Consider the following 13,956-nt stretch of genomic DNA (forward strand, 5'->3'; position numbering starts at 1 on the left):
CACTTTTTCTAAAGGTAATGGGACTTCTTGCATACTGCAAGGAGAGTCTTCATATCCACAACTATGGAAGGATGGCGATATAATTGTTGGAGGAATCTTTCCCTTCCATAGTAATTGGGAAATCACAAACTTGTCTTATTTGGTCATGCCACAAACAGGAAAGTGTATAAGGTAAGAAATTTTGCATATAATCATTGATTGATGATACCTAAATTCTTAGACAGCTTTGTTGTTTTTAAAAACTGTATTTTTTTCTGATTTTTATGAATTAGTCTTGATTTCAGAGCCTTTCAGTATTCACAGTCCTTGATCTTTGCAATAGAAGAGATCAACAATAGTCCCACTTTACTGCCTGGAATCTCGTTGGGCTACAAGATATTTGACACCTGCAGTTCATCAACAATGGGAGCACAAGTTGCAATGACACTTGTCAATGGAAAAGAGAACTCAGTTTTGGATGAAATGTGCATGAAACCAGCCCAGGTGCAGGCCATAATTGGCGAGACATACTCTTCTGTGTCCATGGCTGTTGCACAGAGTATTGGACCTTTCAGCATTCCCTTAGTAAGAATGTACAAAATGTGTGCATTTTATATAATGTATCCAATACTGATAAAAGAAATAAGAGTTGGAGCTTTACTATGTGAATGACTTTAATCTCCTTTGGTATGTGTAGCTACAAATAACAACATGATTGGATACAATGCCTAAGATTTTTGTTTGTAAATTTTTTAGATCAGTCATTATTCCACATGTGAATGTCTCAGTGACAAGAGGAAATATCCATCATTTCTGCGCACTATTCCTAGTGATTATTACCAAAGCAGAGCACTGGCAGAAATGGTTAGGCATTTTGGCTGGACCTGGGTGGGAGCAATGAGAAGCGATGATGACTATGGTAACAGTGGGATGGCTGCATTTACTGAAGCTGCAGAACAGTTTGGCATCTGCTTAGAATATTCCCTTCCATTTTTTAGAACCTATTCACGAGAAAAAGTGCTAGGAATTGTTGAGCAAATTAAAAGCTCTACTTCTCGAGTAATTATTGGATTTCTTGATAACTGGGACTTAGAGAGTTTATTGCCAGTATTTTTTGAGCACAACATTACTGGATTTCAATGGGTTGGAACCGAAGCCTGGATCTTTGATTCTGAGCTGGCTTCAATGGATAAACATCATATACTGCAGGGAGCTATAGGGTTAGCTATCCCCAAATCAAAGGTGACAGGTCTACGGGACTTTATTTTAGATATACATCCACTGAAATCTGTAGGTCGTGCAATTTTTACAGAATTCTGGGAGGCTTTGTTTAACTGTAAATATGCAATACAAAATAATTCAGAGGAAATTACAGTTTGTACTGGTAATGAGAAGCTGTCGGAGGTAGAAAACACTTTTACTGATATGACCCTAATGCCAATATTCAACAACGTCTATAAAGGTGTATATGCGGTTGCTCATACCTTACATGAACTTCTCGGCTGCAAGCAAACATGTCCTACAAATAAACAGCCTGATCCTGTCACAGTGAGTTAACAGTGCTATTAAATCAATAAAAATGCTTGATTAAAGAATTTACTATTCCTTACTGTGTACTCAACTGTGTACACATTTTATTGTGGTATTTATTTATTTATTTATTTATTAAGTTTCTGCAACATCTTAAGGCAATACATTTCAAAACCAAAGATGGTGAAAATGTATTTTTTGACCAAAATGGTGACCCTCCAGCAAAGTATGAGATAATAAACTGGCATTTAAATAAAGACAATCAGCATGAGTTTGTCACTGTTGGGCATTATGACTCATCGGTAACCGGTCAAGAACATTTATTTGTGAACGTAACCTCTCTTATGTGGGCACAAAAAACAAACAAGGTACTAAAAACAAATTATACACATTTTCCATAAATATATACAGATTTTATGAAGGTACTGAAAGGTTGCAGCCAAATAATCAGTTTACATTATTAAATATGTTTCTTGACTATACTGTAGGTGCCAATATATGTGTGCAGCGAGAGCTGTCCTCCTGGAACAAGGAAGGCTGCACAGAAAGGAAAGCCCATCTGCTGTTTTGACTGCATACAATGTGCTGAAGGAGAGATCAGTAATATGACGGGTACTAAAACTTATTCCTTTTATCACTTCATATTCTATAAGATATGTGATTCTTAAATATAAAAGGGACTATTTATTTACAGTAATTCTTGTAACACCAGCAATTTTCCTCAATTTTTTTTGTAATGCCTGTTGATTTTTTTTCTCCGTATGTCAAGTATTTAATGTCATTCTGTTCTATATTTTGTCTTATATTTTGTGACAGATTCCATTGAATGTCAACAATGCTACCAGGATTACTGGTCTAATTCTCAGAGAGATAAATGTGTGAAGAAAGAACTTGAATATTTATCCTATAAAGAAACTATGGGAATTTTGCTTACAGTTATTTCTATTACTGGTGTATTTATGACAATGGTAATAGCAATCATATTCTTTAGACATAAAAATACCCCAATCGTCAAAGCCAACAACTCTGAGCTGAGCTTCTTGCTGCTCTTTTCTCTGACTCTGTGTTTCCTCTGTTCACTTACTTTTATTGGTCAGCCGTCTGAGTGGTCCTGTATGCTCCGTCACACAGCCTTTGGGATCACCTTCGTCATCTGCATCTCCTGTGTACTGGGAAAAACATTAGTGGTGTTAATGGCTTTCAGGGCTACACTTCCAGGCAGTAATGTCATGAAATGGTTTGGGCCTCCACAGCAGAGACTCAGTGTATTTGCCTTCACTCTCATACAGGTCCTTATTTGCGTGCTTTGGTTGACAATATCCCCTCCTTTCCCCTTTAAAAACCTAAAAAGCTACAAGGAAAAGATCATTCTAGAATGCCATTTGGGCTCAAACCTAGGTTTCTGGGCTGTGTTAGGTTATATAGGATTTTTGGCTCTTTTATGTTTTCTTTTGGCTTTCCTGGCACGGAAATTGCCTGATAATTTTAATGAAGCTAAATTTATCACATTTAGTATGCTGATTTTCTGTGCAGTTTGGCTTACTTTTATTCCTGCTTACGTCAGCTCTCCTGGAAAATTTACTGTAGCTGTGGAGATATTTGCCATTTTAGCATCAAGCTTTGGCTTATTATTTTGTATATTCCTTCCAAAGTGTTACATAATAATACTAAAGCCTGAAAAGAATACTAAAAAGCAAATTATGTGCAAAGTCCTTTGAACTATAGTCTTTTTAAAGTAAATGCATATATGTTAAAGCAATAATATTATAATTGAAAATCAGCTAAATATTGCTTGTTTATTTTTCACAAATCTAATGACTGGGACTCATGTTAAAGCACTGAATGGTCCATCTTTCCTAAGCGGGAATGCAAAACAATACGACCAAAAAGTTTAAAAAGTAATTACACTTAACCCCAAAACATAAAAATAAGCTTTACTTGTACTATTTATTTTTCTTAAGCTATTTTATTATATGCAGTTATAATGCATGCTTATAATTATCTGACAGTCCAATATGAACAATTTGTACAATATTCCTTCCTTTCTTCCTTTCAGCCCTCCCTCCCTCCCTATCTCCTTCCTTTCTTTCAAGAACATTAAACCTAAGATTATATAAATAGGAGACAATATATTTTTGATTATGTTTTTTTATTAATCTTACTTTATTTCTGAAAATTTACTTAAGGTATTCTTGTAATATCAAGAATTGTTATTATTTGGATTCTCTGATTGTTCACATTTATTTTTAAGTACACACACACACACACACACACACACACACACACACACACACATATATATGAGCTATTTTGCATTAAGTGTAGGTTTGACAGTAAACAGGACAATGTGCATCTCACAATAAGTTTGGGCATGAGCTGGAATATCTGTGATAACCATGGTAGCAAGCCACAGTGTCCTGGAAATTTTCCGGACAATTCATCCTTGAAGAAGTCATATTAGAACATTAAAAATTCTGTTGGTAAAGAAATGCTTCTCACTACAAATTAATTGTGAACAACAGTGTGTTTTGGGGCTAGGAGATTTTTTTTTTTTTACCTTGGGATGGCAGCATTGGCTAGATGTTTAGAGAGAAGATGTGTGTAAGATGTGTAATATGTAAGTTAGTCCAAGTTTGTGGTTGCTTGCATCTATAATAATAACTAATAAATAAATAAATAAATAAACATACATTTGAATCCCAACAACTACTACCATAACCAATATATCTAAAGTGATCCACTAATTATTTTTCAACAGAAAACAATAAATTGTGCCCATACCTGTGAAAAACCATCAATACTCCTTATCGGGCCAGGGGTAGCTCAGTGGTTAAGGCATTGGACTACGGTTCGAAAGATCCCAGGTTCAAACCCCACGACCAACAAGCTGCCACTGTGGGGCCCTTGAGCAAGGCCCTTAACCCTCAACTGCTCAGATGTGTAATGAGTTAAAAAAAAAAAAATGTAATAAGAGCGTCTGCCAAATGCCTAAATGTAAATCTATACTCCTACACAATTAATGCTGCAGGCATTGAATTAAAATCAAGAAATATGTGCAAGCAAAAGTTCTGCAATGTTGGAGTAGATTTTTTAAGTTAAGTTCAGGTAAGATTTTAGTACATACTATAAAAAATCCTGTAATTGTTGCTTCCCAGATACAGTAAATTAGTGAGCTGTAGTTGCAAGTGACACTGCAAAAGACAAATAATGGTTTATCTGGGATTAAGGGTGGGGTTAGGACATATCTGATTCTTGTGGAAGTGTGACAAGAAGGCCTTGCAAGTGAATTCATGATAATGTGTAATGTGTGTTTTCCTGCAGCAGTATTTGGAGGAAAAGTCTTACATTTGAAATTTGTTACAATACAACTCTGAAATTTACAACTCTGACCGTTTGCAGACACAAAACCCATTTTTACAACTCCTCTGTTACACAGACGAATTGCTAAATTACGCCCACGAATGCTGTGTGTTAAACCACTGTCAAAAATACGTCATCAAAGTCACATGCACAGGCATTACTATCCGAGGGAAGAGGAATCGATTCAGCGCATGCTCCCGCCACGTTTTTAAACCAATGGCGCCAAAATGCCAGATCAGAATTTTTTTTTTTTTTTTCCACAGATTCGGACATGTTTAAGAGAAGTAAAATTACAGAGATGTTTTAACAATAGTAGGTAAGATTTTAAAAGGTGGCGGGGCGCATGCGCCGAATCGATTCCTCTTCTCTCGGATAGTAATGCCTGTGCATGTGGCCTTTATGACGTATTTTTGACAGTGGTTTAACACACAGCACTCGTGGGCGTAATTTCGCAATTCATCCATAACACAGGGGAGTTGTAAAAATGAGTTTTGTGTCTGTAAATGGTCAGAGTCGTGGCATAGACTTTTGGAATCCAACTCAGACAAAAGACAGAATTACACACAAATCTTTTTTTTACTCCATAGTCAAGAGGCTGTAAAACAATAGAGTAAAAAGAAACAGTTCATATCAGTCACTAACTAAGATTATTTCTAAAACATGAACGAAAACAACGACTGAGAGTTACCCTGATTGGGGGAAAAATAGTAACAACTAATGATAGTAACAACTGCTCATTGTTGCAAAGAAGCTTTTTTAAACAAAATAAAAAGTATGGAAGTCAAATAGGAAAATAAAAGAAAAAAATATATAAATCATAATTGCAGTATCAGTTTGTTTATGATGAGCAAAACAGGGGCGTGGGTGGAAAAGAAAAACTCCTTGAGATGACAGTAGGAAGAAACCTTGAAAGGAACTAGCTGGATCCGACAGGTTTCTCCATAATCCAGATACGGTTTTGACATTCACATGCCCATTCTAAGAGCTTTCAGCAGTGGACAGGGGTCACCATGGGCACTCTGACAAGTCTGTAGTTATGCAGCCCCATTCACAGCAAGCTTCAATGTGGGTCCTGTCACCTTCCTATCATATTCTATGAAATGTAACCTTTTTTATATTTGTGCTATCTGGATCTGTAGAATTGATCCATAGTGCTACAGCTGGATCTGTAGGATTGACCTAAACAGGCCAGCCATTGCTTCCCGTATAATGAGCCTTGATGCCCACAACTTCCAAGGACTACCTTTGTTAGGTACTAAGCGCTGCATACCAGAAACATTCCAGAAAACCTGCATTTTGAAGATGCTCTAATCGAGCTTTCTAGCCCTCACAATAAGGAGTCTCTCAGATCCCTATGCTTTACTGTAAGCTTCTGCCACGGTGGAGGTATCACACTCCACAATTCAAAGAAGAAATACAGAAATGAACAGTTCTGAAACAAAAATAAATAATTTGGCAATAAATCTAAGGACAAATGCCAGACGTATTATTTAAAAATATTAAATTAATTATATAATAATGGTATGAAAAAAATGCATCCTCTTTTTTTTTTGGTTTTCTGTCCTTAGTTCACAGGTACCAGAATGATATTTTTTCAGGATTCCCCATCCTGTACATGTCACATGTCCAAGCAAGACTTTACATTACAGATATTTCCACAAACTGAAAAAAAGAATGTTTTACTTTAGTATTATTTATTTAGCATGTGCTTAAATAAATGCTGAGCATGGCTTATTGCAGTATGTCCCTAGTTGTACTCCATATTATATGAAACAAAACATCTAGCTTTCATATAAAACAATATGCTTACATGCTTTATTGCTGTTTTCTGTTAATAGACTAATTAGTACCAAAATGGAATGTTAATAAACAGCTGACACCTCAAAGCAATGAAGGGGGTGTGACATCTGACAAAGTGACCCTGCGAAAGGGGATCTATTGAGCGATATCCCGGACAATATTTAAAACGAATTGCAAATTATATTTGCAATTGCGTTTCCCATATGTGGATGCACAAAGTGTGCCATAATTCAAATGCAATTGCAAACTTTGCATTACCGTTTGCTGTTTCGCCTTCGTGAACGCACACTGACTGCCAAATTTCAAATGAAAAGTCCATTTGTATTTCTGATGTCTTACAAGTCATAAACCTGTCATATTTAAACAGCAAAATTAATGACCATGTTTGCTTTTTCACCTTCTCTGCGTCAAGCCGACCAAAATTCAAACGCAATCTCTAATCCATTTGCAATTGCATTTTCAACATGTTACACGGAAACCTGTCAGTCAGCGTGAGGGGCGGGATTGTGTGGGGAGTGACGTTACTCGCAGTCGCCAACCAAGAGGGGGAAATTTGAGCAATGGAGGTGAACCGAGATTTGATCTTATTTGTTTATCAAGAAATAAACACACGGAAATGACAAATCACATATTTTCTTACTCTAAAGTAGACAGAGAAGCTACAGTGGTTACTCACGCGGAATGTCTATGACTGCCACCCACTCTGTCACGGCAAACGGCAACAGCCAAAATAAATCAGTCGCAAATCAAAGTAATTTGTGAAATGACCGCCAGGTGGCACAAGGGGACATTTTTCAAACGGCTGCAATTAATTTTGTTTAGACAGACTCTGTTTCTCTCTGTCTAGTGTTATTGTTATTATTAAAGAAAATAACACAAACAACAGCTCAAGGGCTTGTAAAACATTTTTATTTTTAACGGTCAAAATGTCAATTTTGGAGTCAGTGGTACGAACACAACGTAATAATCCTTCGTATGATAAAATGACTCGTGGCATGAATCTACACGGAGCGCTTCAGTTTCAAATAATCATTCAATAACATGATAATAATAATCAAAAGTGAAATAATATTGTCCTTTTTGCTGTTTATGTCCACCATTTAATAATTTTTTAATTATCAATAATTTAAGCTGCTCATACCGCGCGCTTTCACTTTAAATCATGTCGGCTCATATCGGAAGCATTTTGATCAAAGGGGAGATTAGAAGTGGAAAGGTAAAAGTGTGTACAAACAACATAGCACAATGCATGTGTGTGAATGGCCTAAATGTGGTTGTGAATTAATCTTTTAGTGAATGTAAAATGTTCGCGTGAACCCGCGATATGAGAGATTTATAAGAGATTTCTCTTTCCCAAAAATATAACAAACACACATTTATATGTGTAAAATAAGTGCTGTCTTTGCGACACTGTGTGAAACACACGCTGATGTGATCCGCCTTCCTATCTCAGTCATAATATACAAACATGTTTTTGCTGTGTAGTGGACCGCGCACGCACAACCTCTCGCAGGCGAGCCTCTGAATACACTGTTTTAACGGGGATGGGGATAAGAAACAACGCACCGGCAGAACTAGACTAATGATTATGAATGCGTTGGGGAAAACAGCAAGGAAACTGATTTGCCATTTTAATAATTCATTGATAAGTTGATGTCTTTTCGTGGCTGTGAGTGGATGCGCTGTAGTAATCCACGTTTCATACGAATTACATAAGCTGATTTTTTTCCCATTAGTTTATATAAAAGCAGACATTTTGCTTTCTGTAAGTATATATTTTTCACGTCTGTGAGGCGAGTATACACGGAGTTTCGGTTTATTTTCTGACGCGCTCAAGTTCACAGAAACCGATACAGAATAGCGCTGTATCTTATAATAGCGCTGTATCTTATATCTTCACAATTATTATGATTTTAATAATAAAGAAACACCCTAACTCTCATTTAACAAATTATCTGTTTCTTGCCACAAGAATTGTCTGTGTAATCATTTATTTAAAAATGTACATTGAAATATTTATTAATCAATTAAACAAACAAATTAATAAACAAATAATCCATACTGCAGCCTAACAGTGTAATATGTTAAATGTTCTGTGAGGTATTTCTCTGTAATCTTGTGTATTCTTCTGTAAACAAACGGTTGAGTCTTAGTTATTCACTTTTTACGGTTGCTTAGTGACTCCATTGCTATAAAGCTCCAGTAAGCAGGGTTTCCAGACAGATTTAGCTCCAGCAGGCTGTAACAGAAGAAGATCTAAAAATATATATTTATTTGTAATACAGATGTTACTCATGCGGTATTCTGGTTTTATCGTCACGCCTCACGGTGGCGACATTTGGGTTTGTGCGTTTGCTGGCTTCTACCGCTGAGTGGCGCTATATAACTTTAGACTGACGCCTCGGGCATCAGTTCATTCTCTCAAGAATTAATGAGCCGCGCTCCGTTAGAGCTGCACATAGTAGCGGATAAAATCAAGTGAAACGTTGTAGTTAAACGAATTCATAATCACAGTATTAAAATTACAGTACAAATGTAGAATTTAAATTAAATTAAATCTTATTAGGATCGAATTTAAGCAAAGTAAACGTTAACACAGTAAGTCTTTAGATTTTATCATGTGTAATTAGAAAAGCTACGCATGTATGTTTTTCGTCATCTTATATTTTGTGTTCTTTAAATTTGTAGTAGATTTATTAATTAAAATAAACGAAAATTAATTACTATAAAAATTAAAACATTGTCAGGCCATGCTACTGCGTCAGCAGATGTCGATGTGTTTTTGCGTTATTATAATAATTAAATGCAGTAGGCTGTTATGATCATGATAATGTTCTTTAATAAATAATAAAAACATTTTAACAAATTACATTTTCACATCCCAGCGCTGGGGTAAAAATATAAAATACAAGTGAAACATCAAACGAATTTATCATCACAGTACTAAAATTACAGTACAAATTTAGAACTTAAATATAGGGGTTTCTTATTTCCATTAAATTTAAGCAAAGTAAATGTTAACACAGTGAGCCTTTATATTTTATCATGTGTAACACTCGCATAGCCAGAAAACTCTGGGTGTGTTTATCAGAAAACCTGGGTGAGTCACAGGGGTCGTCAGATTAATGGGCAAAAACTATATAATAAACCTATATAAGCTACACAGCCTTTATAAGACTTTACCTTTATTTAAGTGCAAGCACAATGACGACATTATGATGTTGTAAAATAATGAAAGCAAACAGGGATACAGCGCTATTCTGTTATATCTGTTTCTGTGAACTTAAGCGCGTCAGAAAATAAACTGGAACTCCGTGTATACTCGCCTCACAGACGTGAAAAATATATACTTACAGAAAGCAAAATGTCTGCTTTTATATAAACTAATGGGGAAAAAAATCAGCTTATGTAATTCGTATGAAACGTGGATTACTACAGCGCATCCACTCACACGAAAAGACATCAATTTATCAATGAATTATTAAAATGGCCAATTAGTTTCCTTGCTGTTTTCCCCGACGCATTCATAATCATTAGTCTAGTTCTGCCGGTGCGGTGTTTCTTATCCCCACCCCTGTTAAAAAAGTGTATTTAGAGTCTCGCCTGTGATAGGTTGTGCGCGCGTGGTCCACTACACAGCAAAAACATATTTGTACTGTATATTATGACTGAGATAGGAAGGCGGATCACATCGGCGTGCGTTTCACACAGCGCCGCAAAGACAGTGCTTATTTTACACGTATAAATGTGTGTTTGTTGTATTTCTGGGAAAGAGAAATCTCTTATAAATCTCTCATATCGTGGGTTCACGCGAACATTTTACATTCACTAAAAGATTAATTCACAACCACATTTAGGCCATTCACACACATGCATTGTGCTATGTTGTTTGTACACACTTTTACCTTTCCACTTCTAATCTCCCCTTTGATCAAAATGCTTCCGATATGAGCCGACACGATTTAAAGTGAAAGCGTGCGCGATATGAGCAGCTTTAATTATTGATAATTAAAAAATTATTAAATGGTGGACATAAACAGCAAAAAGGACAATATTATTTTACTTTTGATTATTATTATCATGTTATTGAATGATTATATTGAAACTGCTCCGTGTTGATTCATGCCACGAGTAATTTTATCATACGAAGGATTATTACGTTGTGCTCGGACCACTGACTTCAAAATTTACATTTTTACCGTTAAAAATAAAAATGTTTTTACAAGCCCTTGAGCTGTTGTTTGTGCTATTTTCTTTAATAATAAAAATAACAGTAGACAGAGAGAAACAGAGTCTGTCTAAACAAAATTAATTGCAGCTGTTTGCAAAATGTCCCCTTGCGCCACCTGGCGGTCATTTTACAAATTACTATGAGTTGCGACTGATTTATTTTGGCTGTTGCCATTTGCCACGACAGAGTGTGTGGCAGTCATAGACATTCCGCATGAGTAACAACTGTACCATAGTCTCTAACTTGCAACACTCTAAAGAAATCAGATTTAGTAAGACCAAATTGTGACACTAACTGTTCAAAGAAAACAAATAAATAAATAAATCTTTAAAGCATTTTATTCCTTTGTTAAACCAGCTCCTAAATGACTCATCTGCCATTGAAGGCAAGAAAAAGTGATTATGTGCAACAGGGCTAAGAAAAGAAGGATCTTTAAGACCAAATGATTTCCTAAATAGAGTCCAAATCCTCAGCGAGTGTTTTACCACTGGGCAGTCGGAAAAATTATAAGAAACTAGCCATAGTTTGGTTGCAAGAAGTGCAGGAAGGGAAAGTTGCTTATGTGCATGCATCTCCATGTCCACCCAGTATGGTTTATTAGGTAGAAGGTGATAATGCCACCAATATAGTATATTTCATATGTTAGCTGCCCAGTAATAAAACTTAAAATTAGGTAGGGACATACCACCATCTCGTTTAGACCTCTGAAGGTATACTTTACGCAGAAAAGGGTGTTTACCATTCCAAATAAAAGAAGAGAGGACAGAGTCCAAAAATGTAAAAATTGATAAAGGAATGAACAGAGGTAAACACTGAAAGAGATAGAGAAATTTAGGAAGCACCATCATCTTAATGGAGGTAATGCGCCCAATGAGAGAAATCTTAAAGGGGGACCATTTGGAAAGATCTTTCTTGATTTGTTCAAAAGAGAATACCAAAATTATGTTTGAAAAGATGATTATGTTGGCGGGTAATACAGATACCAAGATAAATGAATTTATTTTTGACTATCTTCAGTGGTATGTTGGAGTACTGTAACTGCATGTTTACTAATTGGAAAACATTCACTTTTATGCAGATTGAGTTTATAGCCAGAGAGCTAGAGACAGGCCATTGGTCAAAACTACAGCGGTTGGAGCACTATAAAGTAATTTGATCCAAGAAAGATAGGCCGGACCGAACCCAAATTTTCCCAAACCTAAAAAAAGGTATTCCCACCCTACTTTATCAAACGCCTTCTCAGCATCCAAAGAGACAACACATTCTGGGACAGAGTGATGCTGAGAATATACCACATTAGGTAAACAGCGAATGTTAAAAAAAGACTGACGGTTCTTTATAAATTCTGTTTGATCAGAAGATAGAGGTAGCTCAGTGGTTAAGGCATTGGACTACGGTTCGGAAGATCCCAGGTTCAAACCCCACAACCACCAAGTTGCCACTGTTGGGCCCTTGAGCAAGGCCCTTAACCCTCAACAGAGAATCAGATGTATAATGAGATAAAAATGTAAGTCGCTCTGGATAAGAGCGTCTGCCAAATGCCTAAATGTAAAGCGAAGGTGACAGGTCTGGAGGATTTCATTCTGGATGTAAAACCATTGAAATTTTTAGGCAGTGCTATTTTCCCTGAATTCTGGAAGGCTATGTTTAACTGTAAATATACAGTGCAGAATGATTCAGAGGGTGTGCCAGTGTGCACAGGAGAGGAGAAGCTGTCTGATGTGCAAAACACATTCACTGACATGTCGCTGATGTCCTTTTTTAATAATGTGTATAAATGAGTTTATGCCATTGCACATACTCTACACAAAATTCTTGGCTGCAATAAAACATGTCCAACAAAGCATCAGCCTAATTCTCTCACAGTAAGTGAATAAACAATGCTTATCACGATTAGAATAGTCATGTCACACAATTATCTTTATATATGCAGGGTGACAGACAAGCAAATGTTGCATAATTATGCAGCTCTGGATAAGAGCGTCTGCCAAATGCCTAAATGTAAATGTAAATGTAAGGAGTACTTTGAGGAGTTGATGAATGATATGATGGTGGGGAGAACACCTTCAAGTCTTCAGGCAAGCACCTTAGCTAAAATGTTTACGTCACAATTAAGTAGGGAAATAGGCCTATATGAAGCATAATCCAAAGGGTCCTTATCCTTTTAAAGCAATAAGGAGATGCATGCTTGATTTAGCATGGAAGAATACCGGTCTTAAAGTACTCTGAAAAAACAGAAAGGGAGCAAGCTGTGCAGAGAATTTTTTATAAAAATCTGACGGAAAACCGTCGGGTCTTGGGGATTTCCCAGATTGTAAGGAAATAATGGCAGCTATTACCTCCTCCCCCAAAATTGGCTTTTCTTAAAGATTACGGGCATCAGAACATAGTATGGGGACATTTAATTGATCAAGAAATTGTTTAGTATCCTTCTGCGAGAAGGGGTCAGCAGTGTACAAAGTGGAGTAAAAATCTCTAAATTTTTCATGAATAATATTTTGATCTGTTGTGATCTCCCCATTATCTAGACGAAGACCGCTTATAATTTGTTTTGCCTGGAGCCCACGCAACTGATTAGCCAATAATTTGCCCGATTTCTTCATGCTTTCCTAAAAAACAGTCCTAGTTCTTCTCAAAAGACCCTCTATCTCATTGCTCGAAAGTAAATTGAGCTCAGACTTCAATTTATGACGCCTATTATACAGATCTGGTGTCGGAGACCTGGCATTTTGTTAATCGAATTTAGAAATCTCATTAGCCAGGGATATTTGTTTTTCTTTGGAAAGTTTTCTTTTAGTAGTGGCATATGAAATAATTTGACCTCTTATATATGCCTTAAGAGTCTCCCACACTACTGAGTCTGAGACCTCCGGCGATTTATTGATGCTTAGGGAAAAAAAATCTGGTCAGCGACAAAGGAAACAAAGTTCTCATCCGCCAAAAGTGAAATATTAAAACGCCAGTTCCTCCTAGGGGAGGGCAAATTCGAAAAAGTCAGATCAAGAAGAAGCGAAGCATGGTCCGATATAATAATACAGGTTACTAGTTTGGGGAAA

At 36.4% G+C, this 13,956-nt stretch overlaps 1 protein-coding gene across 1 annotated transcript; it reads left to right on the top strand.

Moving 5' to 3' along the window:
• The first annotated feature begins 876 nt into the window (after positions 1 to 876).
• On the top strand, positions 877 to 3,227 carry LOC128528190 (extracellular calcium-sensing receptor-like). Its single transcript, XM_053500945.1, has 4 exons — positions 877 to 898; positions 1,690 to 1,877; positions 1,998 to 2,097; positions 2,323 to 3,227. The coding sequence occupies exons 1-4, from the start codon at positions 877 to 879 to the stop codon at positions 3,225 to 3,227; spliced, it is 1,215 nt and encodes a 404-aa protein (XP_053356920.1).
• The last annotated feature ends 10,729 nt before the right edge of the window (positions 3,228 to 13,956 follow it).

Source organism: Clarias gariepinus, chromosome 7 (assembly GCF_024256425.1).
Source record: "Clarias gariepinus isolate MV-2021 ecotype Netherlands chromosome 7, CGAR_prim_01v2, whole genome shotgun sequence".
Lineage (NCBI taxonomy): Eukaryota > Metazoa > Chordata > Actinopteri > Siluriformes > Clariidae > Clarias > Clarias gariepinus.

Bases quoted from the DNA above. Each gene is read 5' to 3' on its own strand.
- LOC128528190 (XM_053500945.1), top strand. From the start codon at position 877: ATGAGAAGCGATGATGACTATG. The intron at 899-1,689 runs GTAACAGTGGGA...TCAAAACCAAAG, and splicing joins GAGAAGCGATGATGACTATG to ATGGTGAAAATGTATTTTTT. The intron at 1,878-1,997 runs GTACTAAAAACA...ACTATACTGTAG, and splicing joins GGGCACAAAAAACAAACAAG to GTGCCAATATATGTGTGCAG.